Source organism: Myiozetetes cayanensis, unplaced genomic scaffold, assembly GCF_022539395.1.
Source record: "Myiozetetes cayanensis isolate MyiCay16 unplaced genomic scaffold, myiCay2020 scf16, whole genome shotgun sequence".
NCBI classification, from domain to species: domain Eukaryota; kingdom Metazoa; phylum Chordata; class Aves; order Passeriformes; family Tyrannidae; genus Myiozetetes; species Myiozetetes cayanensis.
The window spans coordinates 16,425,704-16,438,911 of NW_026087270.1; the positions used below are offsets into that span (position 1 = coordinate 16,425,704).

Below are 13,208 nucleotides of genomic sequence, written 5' to 3' on the forward strand. Positions count from 1 at the left end.
TGTGAGTTGGCTATGGGGTGTGAGTTGGGGCCATGGGGTGTGAGTTGGGGCCATGGGGTGTGAGTTGGCCATGGGGTGTGAGTTGGGGCCATGGGGTGTGAGTTGGGGCTATGGGGTGTGAGTTGGGGCCATGGGGTGTGAGTTGGGGCTATGGGGTGTGAGTTGGGGCTGTGGGGTGTGAGTTGGGTCCATGGGGTGTGTGCTATTGCTGGCTGTGGATATCCCGTGTCTGCCCGATGGGGAGGTGCTTGCAGACTGAACCTGGAGCTGAGCAGTGCCCGGCCCTGCAGCCCTGGGCAGGGTGTGCTCTGTGCGCTGGGCTGGGCGGTACCCGCTGTGTGCCGTGCCCCGGCGGTGGCTGTGCATTGTCCCCGAGCCCCGTGGCCGTGTCCCCGAGCACTGTGGCGATGTCCCCGCGGTGTCTCCCGGCCCGCAGGGAGGGCGGGGATGGCCCGGCCCGGCCCCGCCGGCGCGCCGGGAACGCTCTGCTCTGGCGGCGGTTTCCGCCCGGCGCTCGCAGGGCCGGGCCGGAGGCGGAAGCGCGGGCGGCGGGGCCGGGCCGGGCGGGCGGTGTCGGCGGCGCGGGCCCCATGGCCTCCTGCTCCAGCATCGACATCGAGGACGCCACGCAGCACCTGCGGGACATCCTCAAGCTGGACCGGCCGGCAGGTGAGAGCGGGACCTGCCGGGGCAGCGCCGGCGGCCGCGGGGCCGGGCCGGGCGGGGCCTGCCTGCTGGCGGGCCGGGCCGCGGGACCCCCCGGGCCGTTGCGCCGCCGCCCCGCCGGTTGTCACCGGGCCCTGCGGGGCCGGGCACGGCCCGCTCCTTGGAGGCGCCGCTGCTGCCAGCCCGGGGCTGGCGAGGAGCGGAGCGGAGCCCCCTCCGGCCCGGGGACCCGCCTGGGTCAGGGGGTGTCGGCGCTGGGCACGGCGGGAGCGGGGCGGACCCAGCGCTCGCTGCTGGCGGGTGCCTGGGCCCCTTTCGGCGGAGAGCTGATGCTGCTGGGAGCCGAACAGCACCGACCGCCGCTGAGACACAAGCCTCCCGTTCCTGGGAGCGCTGGGAGCGTTCCCCAGGGGACTGGGCGCAGTGGAGGGGGCTGTCAGGCTGCTCTGAGATCAGTGCCGCGTTCACGCTTACACAGACTTTCCCCTCTCTTTAGCTGTAGGTGAAAAGGGATCACAAATATCTCTGTTAAAGTGGTTGTGAGTGTTCTGCCAGTGCTTTGAGCTGTTACACATCTCTGCTCAGGGTCCAGTGGACCCCCTTCAGCCTGTAAGAAATTCAGCAGCAGGCTCAGGAGTCAGCAGTGTGGTGTTCCCCTCTCCTCTAGCCTAAACTCTCTCTGAACCCCCTTCTTGCTTTTTGAACTTTCCACAGTGTTTCACTCAGACCTGGTCAGGAGGAGGCCCAGACCATGCGAAAAAATCTTAACCTCTGGGTAGAGGAGAGAATTTACACCCCTGTTGGGCTCCTGGGGAGGGAAAGGTAGGAATAATGTAGCTCTTAAGTACCCTGATGGTCATTAGGAAGGTGCTGCCTCCAAAGCCACTGCCATGTGTGCTGCCTTTTGCTTGGCCAGAAGGAGAGGTTGGGTGTGGGATTGCTGTGGGAGAGCTGCAGAGGCACATGGAATGATGGAGCAAACCTGGGGTAAGGCAGCTTCGTTAGCTTTACTGCCCACAGAGAAACTTCTCATTACTTGGAGTCATTTCTCTTGTTTCTGGAGTGCTTGCTTGTTCCTGGATTATAATTCCTATAAGAAAAATACATCTTTCTTCACAGTGTGGCACTCTGTACTTGTAACACTGAAGGGAGAACTCGGTGCAGGGATGGGGAACAACTTATTTCACTTTCTGAACTGAAAGGATGTGTCACTGTTGGGAAATGGATGTAATTGTTGCTCAAAAGTGACTTGGCTTTCTCTGGAAGCAGCTTTTCCTGCTGGTCAAAGCCAAGGAGTTGACAGAATATGGTTTTATTTCTTTTCTTCTTCCCTGTTCATTCTCTTTTTACCTTCCCTGTCGTCTCTAGTGCACTAAGAAGGCAGTTGAGAGGAAAAGGAGCAGAAATGGGCAGAAATTCCACAGAAGGGACCTGTGCTGGTTCTCAGCAGGAATCACTGCCTGGCTAATGGCAAATAGAGTCGAAAGAACTGACATAACAAGGTGAAGAGGAGGGATACACGTGTTAAACTGAAAGCCTCTGGAACTCCTCTTAGCAAGTCAGAGGAAAGGGACAGTGGGGGATCCTTCAAGGCTTGTGAAAGGAAACAGAAGCAGCCTCAGGGATTTAACCTTAACTGGCATAAAGTTGCTGTGGTCAAGGCTCTCTCTGGTTCCAGTTTATTTTATACCCTGGATTTCACCTGCAGATTTTAATGCCCCCTGGACACTGGTGTAGCTGCTTCCCGAGGTTACTGCCTTGCAGAAAGTTCTGCAGTACTGAGTGCACGTAGCTGTGAGCAGAATTAATGTTACTCTGGGTCCTGTCCAGGCAGGTGACAAGAAACACTCTCTGCTCCAAAGAGTTTACAGCTGCCACGATCCTTCCTAGATTCTGCTGGGTTTGGTGGTTGTGAAAACGTTGTTTGTGTTTGCTACCCTGGTCTCTCTTGACACAGTTTTGGCAAACATCACCCATTGCTTTGTAGCCCTTGCCCCTTTTTCATGCCATGCCCTCAGCAAGGGGCAGCTTCATGGTCAAACCTCCCCCTGGAGCATGGAGAGAGAGAGAGGGGCTGTCAGTGCCAGCGTGCTGTGGAGGAGCATCCCTGCTGGGGACTGGCAGGATCCTTCAATCCACGCAGAGAGCCCTGCTGGTAACAGGTGTGGGTGTTATCACCTGCTCGTGGAAGTGTTCTGTTCAGTACAAACTGGCGTCCCGTGGTGCAGGTGGTGGTGGGAGCAGGAGGAGTTCGGTGTCTCAGCTCTGACTGCTCCTACTTTAATGAGTAAAAACACTCCTCTTTCCCTTTCCAGGCCTAGATCTGCCAGTCTGGGTTAACCTTTTGGCTTTGTTCACGTCCTCACTAAAAGCTGAGCCTCTTCCTTTCCTTTATGCCTCCAGGATTGTGTGCAGGCAGCACCTGTGCTTGAGCTAAGCCCAGTCCTGAACCTGAGTGTTGTGCCCATCATCCTCTGGGGAGTGTTTCCTCCTTCCCTTTTTCCCTGGAGCAAACGTCGCTGTCCCGCTGTCCGCAGAGGAGCAAAGAATGTATCATCTTCCTCTGGCAGCCTGAGTGTGCTTCCTGTAGGGAATGTTTTCCTGCTTTTGCTCACAAAGGATAAAGTGCTGTCAGTGGAAGCAGCCACAACTGGGCAAGCCCCCACCATACGCTGTAGGAACGAGGGGCACATCTCAATCTCGCGACAGCAAGCACAGCTTGGGTGTTAACCAGTGTTAGGTGGTCACAGGACCACACTCCCTGGCCTGAATTTCCCTGTGCCGTGTGAGTGCCACTGCTTTTTCTTCATGCAGTGCAGGTACACTGAGGTGAGTGCCCAAATGGTCCCTGCCTCGGGATACCCTGTCACTGCACAGAGCTTTTTGTGTCCACAGCGTAGTTACTGATTTAATGACTCTTCATAAACAGGCAAGTTTTAAATGTCCTTCTGCCAAATGAATAGTTGCAGTTGTTTCTCAGGCAGCAGCGCTCCTCCTGATCTGTTAAAGCCTGTTCAGTAACTGAAAGCTTGCCTTGCCTTCGGAGGACAGCCCCTTGCCCACGGCGTGTTTAGGTTTGTTGTGTGTGCCGGTGACGGTGGAGCTGCTGGTCCTGGGAGCAGCCATTTTGCAGGAGCTCAGCAGCACTTGTTACCTGGCAACAGTATACGAAATTTCGGTTTTCCAAACCAGGGACAGTTTCCAGTGAGGGTTTGCTGAGACAGGCAGCTTTGCCTGGGGTGGGCTGATGTGTAAGAGCAGGGGGAGGGGGCTCCTCAGCCATTTACCCTGCTAGTGAAGTGGAAGAGTCTCCTTCGCCCCTTGTTACAACTGTCCCCTTCTAAAGCCTTCAGAAGGCGTGGAGGCCACCAGGCAACTTGTGCTAGGCCAGATGCACAAAGTCAGGGCATAAACACTCTTCAAAGCACAGCTGAAGCCCTGAACAAATGGTTGCTTTACACAGAACTCCAGTGCTGTAAACTTCCATGGGATTGTTTGACCAGCGGAATTCTGGAGGCGCAGCCTCACAGTTTTGTAGCAAAGTTACCTGAACACCTGGATTTTGAGGTCAGTTCTCACAGTCAGAAGCAAGTTTTGGAAAGTAACAAATGGATTGTTTCCAGCCAGCCCCAAATGTGGCAGCTGATCAGTGTATTGCTGGACTTCAGGGCTCTCTCTGCAGGCCTGAGGGTTCGAAGTGGCCTGTCAAGAACCTTTTGGTCTGGCCCTCAATCCAGTAAACCTGAATTACCAGCTTAGTCTTTTTGATCCAAGACTTTTTGCTCCTTGAGCCTGGTAAGTAAGGAAAGTACCTGTTCCTTGGTGTTTCTCTGATCTGCTGGGATTGCTTGTGTAAGAAGAGCTACGACTTCGCTCAGATGTGTGGGGGTTTCTCACATGGGAGGTCTCTTACACATCCTTCTCAGAGAATACTTTTCCCAACCAATTCAGCATATTCTCGCTGGCAGACCAGTAAAGGCTGACAAAAAGCAACAGTGTTATTTCTGTTAAATGAATATTGGGCACAGCTGGTGATGCTTCTCCCCCAGGTTCGGTGAATGAGAACCAGAGGCCGTCGAATTCGTACAACGGAGACCTGAATGGACTGCTGGTGTCTGAATCCCTCGGGAGCGGGGATGGATCTTCCCTGGCCAAGCCAGTGCATCGCAGCATCTCCCTAGGAGCCCTGCAGGAGAAACAAGTCATGTAAGTTTTGTCCAAGAAACCCTGAGAGCAGGTAGAAAACAGCTAAAATTCAGTTCTGGTGAACCCTGTAGATCTCCAGCTGGACTCCTTCAGGGACCCAAGTCACCTGAGGGGTTACAGAGCTCGTGGAAGTAGCTTTTGCTTGTGTTGTCTGGGCATGGTTTTGAGAGAAGATGATGCCCTGAGAACCACGAGCAGCGTGCACTGTTTTGTTGATGAGGTTCAACTGGTTGGCTTTGGTTTCTTTGCACCTTCCAGTGCTGGGTCAAGGCTGCTTTAACCAAATGTAGGTTTGTGCTCACGTCAAAAAACCTGGAGGTTTTTAAGCTGAGCAGAGCAGGTGTTTGGCTCTCTCAAACCCATGGCACACAGGGAAGGGAGACTCAGCTGAAAGGAGTTTCTCTTTTCAGTTGTTCAGCTCAAACCTAGTGGGTGCACAGATACTGCTCTGTTGCTTTATGAATTTAACATAAAATATTGAATGTTCTGTACCTGTCAGTCCTGTCTGATTTTTTCTTTCCTCCCCTCTTTGTTTTTCTTAAAAGCTGCCTTTCTGGTGATGACAGCTCCACTTGCTTAGTGATATCAGCAAAAGACGTGGAGATAGTGGCCAGCAGTGATTCCAGCATCACCAGTAAGGCCAGAGGGAGTAACAAGGTAAGGAGCAAAACAAAACATAGTCTGTCTCTTGTTTAGTGACGTCACCTCATGCTTGAATATTTTTAAACAGAAATTAGCATCCTCTTTCTTGTGCTAGAGGAGCTTGTAATTAGGTTTCTCGTAGATAACACTGAAGATAAAAGTGAAAGGCAGGATCACTGGCATAATATCCATAATAGTAACTGCTAATTCTTTGCCCAGTGACAGTGGTTATCTGTGCTGGTTTAGGACTGAGAGTCCTGGTTGCTGGCTGGTTTTAAACCATGACACTATCAAATTCAGCATTACAGATCTTCCCTAGAGGAAACTGTATGTTTGACAGGTTTGTTCCAGGAAAGAGTTAATTTCAGGCATTTCTCATGTTTTGTTTTCTTTCTCCTGAGCAGGTGAAAATACAGCCTGTTGCTAGATATGACTGGGAGCAGAAATACTATTATGGCAATCTGATAGCGGTTTCAAACTCTTACCTGGCTTATGCAATTAGAGGTGAGATACCCTCTTCTCTCGGGTGTGATTGGTATTCTTTTGCATTTGTGTGTCTCTAAAAGAGGCAAAGTTTTCATCAGAGGAGTGTAACTGGCAATAATTGAAACATCCCTTGCAATACCCAGCTCAGGGTGCTGTTGTAGAGGGATTATAAGTGAAGGTGAAGAGTTGGTTATGCAGCAGAGTTGGAAATAAAAGAAGAACTTGGTGGGGATGGAGGAAAAGTTGAGGGACTGCACTGGTGTCACTGGACAGCTGATATTCAGATTCCTCCTCTAATTATTTCTGCAGCAAACAAGCTTCAGAAACGAAGCTGAGCACAGAAACAGCCCTGTGGTAATTTGAGCAGATAAATGTTTGTGGTGGATTTGCTTGCATAAATTTAGAGTTGAGTTTAAGGCTAAATTTAGAGGATCCAAAGAGCAAGGCAGACACAGGGTTTTGTGCAGTAGGGAGAGAAAAGCAGAGAACAACATGATTCTATGATTCTATGAACACAGGGAAAGATTGTTTCAAAATGACAGGATGAGAGCAAACGACCTCAAGCTGTGCCAGGGCAGTTTAGATTGGATATTAGTAAAATTTTTTTTCATAGTCATCCAAGCCAAAAAGCAGTGCTTTTTGCCAGGTGAATGTTTATGCTTTTTAACGTTCCCCTTACAAAACATACACCTGAGCTACCTGCCTGTCGGTGACTCCTTTTCTCCGGTTACTGAAAACTGAACTGCAAATAAAATCAACTCACTGTCGCTGGGGGTCAGCCGTGGAGGTTTGGTGAGCTCAGGGTGATAGTCCTGTGAATTACGAGGAGCCTGTAGAACCATGGGAAATTTATGAGAGTTGTGCAGGGAAAACCACAGGCGTAAATGGTGACTTCTCCCTCTGTCCTTCCTGCAGCTGCCAGCAATGGCTCGGCCATGGTGCGGGTGCTGAGCGTCAGCACCGCCGAGCGGACCCTGCTGAAGGGCTTCACCGGCGGCGTGGCAGACCTGGCCTTTGCCCACCTCAACTCCAGCCAGCTGGCGTGCCTGGACGAGGCTGGCAACCTCTTTGTCTGGCACCTGGCCATGGATAAAGAAAAAATCCAGTATCCTGTGCAGATACCACGTGTGCCGTGGTCAGATGCGAGCGCTGCCTCCCATTGCAGTTTGCTTTGAGCCTTTGCAGAACAGCAGCTTGCAGTGGGGAGGTCGATAGTTCTGCCCCTTCCACAGCATCAGATCAGTCAACTTTTGCCCGTATTCAGCACAATTGTTACTTGAAATCTCATGTACCTTGAAATTCTAGCACGTCAGCACTTCTGGTCCAGGCAAAAACAGTCAGTGAGTCTGTACAAGCTGGCCTTGCATGTGGGCAATGTCACCTGAACTCTGTGACAGAGGTTTGTCTTGTCTGGTTCTAGCTCTTTTCCTCTGGGGAAGAGCATGTAATACTTCCCTCCCACTCACTGTCCTCCTTCAAAACCTACCATCCTTCTTTTGGTGGTCCTGGAACTTATTTTCAGTGTTCATTGCCCTAAATATTTTCCTTTCAGTTGCTAGGAGTGACTGGTTAGTACATTTGGGAAGCACCTGAGATACGTTATCTTAAGCTGTAGATTCTGAATTTTAATTATGTGCCATCATTCCAAAACCAACTGGAGCAAAGGTGATTGTAGCTGAGATCTGATTTGTAGTGGTGCACTACAGCACTCAGCTGGGGGGCAATGTGGTAGCTCCTCTGTCTTTCTGTGGTGGTGTTGCAATGCTGAGAGAAATCATTTAATCATCAGCAGTTCATGTGGGTGCACGTTCACATGTGGCTGTGTGCCCCTGTTGGGCTTGTCCTGTCACTGCCTGCAGCCTGCAAGAGAAAATTGTGAGAATCTATGAACTTTTATAAGCTTAAGCTCTTCTGCCAGTGAGGAAATGCTGGCTTGGCTGCTTTCTCACCCAAATCCTTCCACCTGGTTTCTTCTGGAATCCATGGCCTGCAAAATCTTGAGGTTTGAGGTTTGATAGTGTTTAACAGAGGACCAAGCCTGAGCAGGTCATTGCTGGGCCTTGGTAACACAGCCAGAATGTTACATTTCCTAACCCTGGTGATCAGAGAGGAGATCTTGGTGAACATCAAGCGGCCTGACAACACCCCACTGAACACCTTCCGAAGAATCATCTGGTGCCCTTTCATCCCGGATGATAACGAGGAGAGCGAGGAGGAGGGAAGTCAGACCTTGGCGCTGTTGCATGAGGACAGGGTAAGGAAACCCCACCTTTGAAACCTTGTCCCTAGTTGTTATGAGAGGAAGAGAATTTAACGGGGGAAAGAGCTGGTTTGGTTAGAGCTGTAAAGGCTCCTGTGTAGGTCACTTTGGGGATCCTCCTGTAGGGAGATGTGGGATTGCTCTCTCCCGAGGAGAGGTCATGCTGATCATTCTCTGGGCCTCAGGAGGATGGAGAGAAGAACTTCTGCTCACCATCAAATAGCAAGGACCACTAGAAACAGTGTGGAGGGCAAGAGGCATCTCACATCTGTTCAGGCTGAGCCAGTACCTGGGGTGGGATTGGTGGGCAGCAGCTCCAACTGCCAAGAGCAGAGCAATTCCCTGTCCTTGTGTACATGTCCTTTCCTGTGCATGCCTGGTATGTCAGGATATAAGATAAGGATCCAGGAACAGACCAGTGGCTGCAAAACAGGTGCCTACCTGTTTGTTTTGCAGGCAGAGGTGTGGGATTTGGACATCATCCGGACGAACAACAGCTCCTGGCCGGTGGAAGTGCCTGATATCAAAGAAGGCTTCATCGTGGTGAAAGGCCACAGCACGGTACAAACCTGTTCTGTTTTCTTTGCTGCCATCACACAGGTGATTGCAAGCAAGCACTGAGGTTTTCTTTGGGTTAGAGTGTCTCAGGAGCTGCAGCTCTTAAAACAGTTGACTGTAAAAAAAAAGCATTTGAGAAACAATTGCGATTGTGAAAAGCCAGAAGATCCTAAGCCAAAATGAGCTCTGTTTATAACATGAATAACAGTGAGAACAGTGGCAGCACAATCTGTTGTCCTTGAATTTGAAATTTCTGTGAAATAAAGTAGGTATAAAGTTGTTCTTTTGTGTCCCTTCTCCTCCCTCTGTGTAGTGCTTGAGCGAGGGAGCACTTTCTCCAGATGGAACTGTGTTGGCCACAGCAAGCCATGATGGTTTTGTAAAATTCTGGCAGATCTATATTGAGGGACAAGATGAGCCAAGGTAAGGAGAACTGGGAAATGAAGGATTCTTGAAACAACAGCATTTTCTCTGGGAGGATTTCCTTGATACAGAATAATTTGCAGTGGGCATTCTCAGGACATTATCAAGATACAGGATAAATGTTTATGAAATAATTTGGTGCTGAAGAATGGCATCACTGGGTATCATAGGCTTATGGAAAAAGCAGAGAGCTGTGCCTGGAAACAGGAGTTCTGTGCTTTGCACAGCCTGGAGTCAAACTCTTTTGCACTGTCCATGTAAATGCAGGAAGCTGCTCTGAGCTGTTCCTCTCAATGTTGACTTCTTTTTATATTGTACCCTTGTTAAGGCTCCAGACCAAATGGCAACATGGGATTTTATTTATTCATTGGTCACAGTAGGTGCCTGCATGGGCTGTGATCTCCTTGTTTTATATAAGCCTGTAAAGAGCTACAAGTCAGTAGCTGACTTAGTGCTCCCTGTTTTCTCTCTCCCAGGTGTCTTCATGAGTGGAAACCCCATGATGGCAGACCTCTTTCCTGCCTGCTCTTTTGTGACAACCATAAAAAGCAGGACCCAGAGTAAGTCCAGAATCCTGTACTTGGAGTATTAAAGTTCAGCAGTGTCTTGTAACTCTGCCTTTGTTCTCTGTAACTGAATCATCACTTGTAAAAGTTTAGTTTGGTAACAGGAGCAAGTCCTGTCCTTTTGTAGTCAGTTTTCTAGTGATGGAGACATAAATAAGGATCTGAAGCACAGCCTGAAGTGACCTTCTTCCTAGTGCCAATTCCATGAAAACAATGAAAATTCTAAATTGATGAGTCCTCTCAGGTTTGTGCTATGGATCAGTCTTAACTGGCCTGTTAATCCTCTGAAATTCTACTGCAGCTGATGAAAATACAGCTTTTATTTTTATTCTTTCTTCAGTCAGGTGTGGCCTTAAGGTTCTTGAGAACTATCATGGTTTCTAATCTTCATCTTCTGGGGATGATCTTTGGGCAAAATCAGCTGTGGGCTTGTGAGGAGCTTTTCTGTAAAATGTCCTTATGGGAAGGACCAGATCTTCTTCTTTAAGAGAACTTGGGTGTGTTGTACCTGCAGGGTTCCCTTCTGGAGGTTTCTCATCACAGGAGCTGATCAGAACAGAGAACTGAAGATGTGGTGCACTGTGTCCTGGACCTGCCTGCAGACTGTCCGGTACGTGATGTGCTGACTCCCCTGAAGGGGTGGATTATCTGAGAGGTGGGATCAGAACAAAGCTCTCAATTTTCAGGTGTACTTACTTTGCAAAGGTGATCCTTGATCTCTGATGGAGCCGCATTTTGAGCCTTTGCCATTCTGACCTGTCATTGAAAGCTCTCAGGGTGGTGCCACACTGTCAGATCAAACTTTGGCAAGGCTGGGGAAGTTGATCCTTTTATCCTGGGTGTTACCAAGACCTGTTGTCTTTGCCTTGTTCTGTAGACCTGTAGCATGAGGAGAGGATCCTACTGGATCCTACTGTGTGATCTCACTGCTGCTCTCTTAGCAGAAGTCAGCACTGATTTCAGCAGTGGTGTTTATGTTCTTGCAGATGGTTGCACTGTAATATGGCTGTAAACTCCTCAAGATATTGTTGTGGGTTTTTTTTAACTATGCAGTTTCATTGCACTCATTCTGATTGTCTAATCTACCTTTCTTCCTGTACCCCTTCCCTCTTATCTGTGGTTCTAGCTTTTCTCCTGACATCTTCAGCTCCATGAGTATTCTTCCCAGCCTGAAAGTCTGTCTGGACCTCTCTGCTGAATATCTGATACTGAGCGATGTGCAGAGGAAAGTAAGTGGTTCCTTTCATTGCTGGCTCTGTGGGTTGTGGTGACTGAAGGAGAACTGGCCTTCTGTGTGACTGCTACTGCTGCCTAGGTCTGGGATTTGCATGTCAGTAGCTGAAAATGCAGAGGTTGGCCTCAACTATTTCATCATAAGCTGACAAAAGGTAACAATTCAGCTGGTTAATCCTGGGAAGCCTTGGGGATTCTTTCTCACCCTCTGTAAAGCTCTCATTTGGAGATACCTGTGTATGGCACAGTAGGGTTGAGTTCCTGATCAACACTGACTCAGATAGCAGTGTGATTCCCTGGGTTCAAATTTCAACAGCCCAGGCTTTGTTTTTCCCGTTATTTTCCTCATTCAGGTGCTTGGCTTTGGAATCCTCACACATCCACTGCTCTGGAAGCCCCAGTGACTTACCACTTGTGATTCTTCCAGGTCTTGTACGTGATGGAGCTGATGCAGAACCAAGAGGAGGGCAAGGCTTACTTCAGCTCCATCTCCGAGTTCCTCCTCACCCACCCAGTCCTGAGCTTTGGCATCCAGGCCGTGAGCCGCTGTCGGTTAAGGCACACGGAGGTGCTCCCAGCGGAGGAGGAGAACGACAACTTGAGTGTGGGTAAGTGACAAAGAAACCTTGGCTGCTGGGTGACCAGGATGTCTTTGATAAGGACAATCTGTATCGTGCTGGTTGTTCATCCTGCTGTGATGTTTTTGTAGTACTTTGTCTGTATTTACCATCCAACTTCACATCTTGCCTTTGTCACCCTTCCAGAAGGTGCTCCGGGCACTGGGGCTGTTGAATCAGCAGCGGGCGTGCTGATCAAACTCTTCTGTGTGCACACCAAGTGAGTATGTGTGGCAGCTCCCATGGGCAGCTGTCTGTGGTTGTCCTAACCCCACCCTGACCTGAAGAAGTTTAACTTGCTTAAATCCTTTTGCTCATGACAAAAACTACTTGGACCTCTTTCTTTTCAGGGCCCTACAGGATGTGCAGATTAGATTCCAGCCTCTTCATAGCCCTGACACGAGTGCACCCATGCCTTCCCATGGCTCTCATGAAGAATTTGGTGAGCATGTGTGTTAAATTGGTCTTCAGTGTTGCTGAGCCTTTAAAGGATGCTGGCAGGGGGCAGCAGAAGGGCAGTTTAGGGTGTCTCTTTGTACTAGAGTGGTGTAATTGCATAAAGGGTTCGGAATATGGACCAGCAGTGAAGCAGGAAGTTGGTTAGATCCCACCTGTGAGTCTGGAGCTTGGGATGTGTTAACCCAGGAGTGCTAATGCTTTGTGCATGCTTGAGTTCACCTTCCTAGGTGATTTGACACTTGTGCAAGAAACTTGAGGTTTGTCTCTTGTCAGGTGGAAGAGATTGGAGTGACAGCAGAGCTTTGGGAGTAGAGGGGACTGGGCTGTCTGTGATGTGCTCTTTCAGCTCATTCACCGCTCTGGGATGTGGCTGTTAAACTGGCCTTGCACTTAGGGAAGAAAGGAAGCTTGGATATTTTATTATCAAAGCTGATAAAATCCACTCTAGCATACAAAGAGTAAGCATAACACAGGATTTGCTTTGCCCAAGCTTTGATTGGGATGTTGTGGGGTTTTTGCTTGTTCTTTTTGGAAGCGAGCGTGGCGTGCGCTGGCGTTAAGTTCATACTTTGTGGAATTAAAGCTTTAGTTTTGGGGGGGAACTTCCTGTAAATGGATTTGTATTCTCTCCCTTGGAAGCCTTCCCAGACCATATGGCTGATCTGAGCACGGAAGGGCTGGGATCTGGGAAGGAATCAGTGCATGGCTCTCAACCAGACCTGCGGCGGATTGCTGACCTGCCTGTGCCCGCAGACTTCCTGGCCCTCTCAAACGATGCCAAGCCCAAGCTGATGACTCCAGATGCATTCATGACACCGAGTACTTCTCTTCAACAGGTAACCAGAGATCAGCACTTGTTGTGGTGGTGCCAAGGGATGGGGGTGGATTTTGGTGCTTTTGGGCACTCTTTCTAGGCCGTAATGACTCTGGTAGGCTCTGCTGGCTGAATGCAGAGCACACAGGAAATCTCTCTGCGAGTAACCAGACTGAGTAGAGAGATGTTGGCACATCTGAAATGCTAAGCTGGCCCTAGCTTGTGTTGTAAGTGCTGTGTTTAGCTGCAGAACTGCTGATGTAGCTGTGCTGTGTGAA

The 13,208-nt window shown here is 49.8% G+C and overlaps 1 protein-coding gene across 2 annotated transcripts in view; it reads left to right on the forward strand.

The window, feature by feature from the left end:
* Nucleotides 1-532: 532 nt before the first annotated feature.
* EDC4 (enhancer of mRNA decapping 4) overlaps nt 533-13,208 on the forward strand; it is a 28,521-nt gene continuing 15,845 nt past the window's right edge. For both annotated transcript variants that reach the window (XM_050311417.1, XM_050311418.1), the window contains exons 1-15: nt 533-669; nt 4,716-4,872; nt 5,418-5,529; nt 5,919-6,018; nt 6,916-7,105; nt 8,107-8,254; nt 8,717-8,821; nt 9,132-9,241; nt 9,718-9,801; nt 10,322-10,417; nt 10,934-11,036; nt 11,468-11,648; nt 11,805-11,877; nt 12,008-12,099; nt 12,756-12,952. In XM_050311417.1, coding sequence (XP_050167374.1) covers nt 591-669; nt 4,716-4,872; nt 5,418-5,529; nt 5,919-6,018; nt 6,916-7,105; nt 8,107-8,254; nt 8,717-8,821; nt 9,132-9,241; nt 9,718-9,801; nt 10,322-10,417; nt 10,934-11,036; nt 11,468-11,648; nt 11,805-11,877; nt 12,008-12,099; nt 12,756-12,952 — 1,827 coding nt within the window. In that variant the 5' untranslated portion in view covers nt 533-590. The remainder of the gene's footprint in view (nt 670-4,715; nt 4,873-5,417; nt 5,530-5,918; nt 6,019-6,915; nt 7,106-8,106; nt 8,255-8,716; nt 8,822-9,131; nt 9,242-9,717; nt 9,802-10,321; nt 10,418-10,933; nt 11,037-11,467; nt 11,649-11,804; nt 11,878-12,007; nt 12,100-12,755; nt 12,953-13,208) is intronic.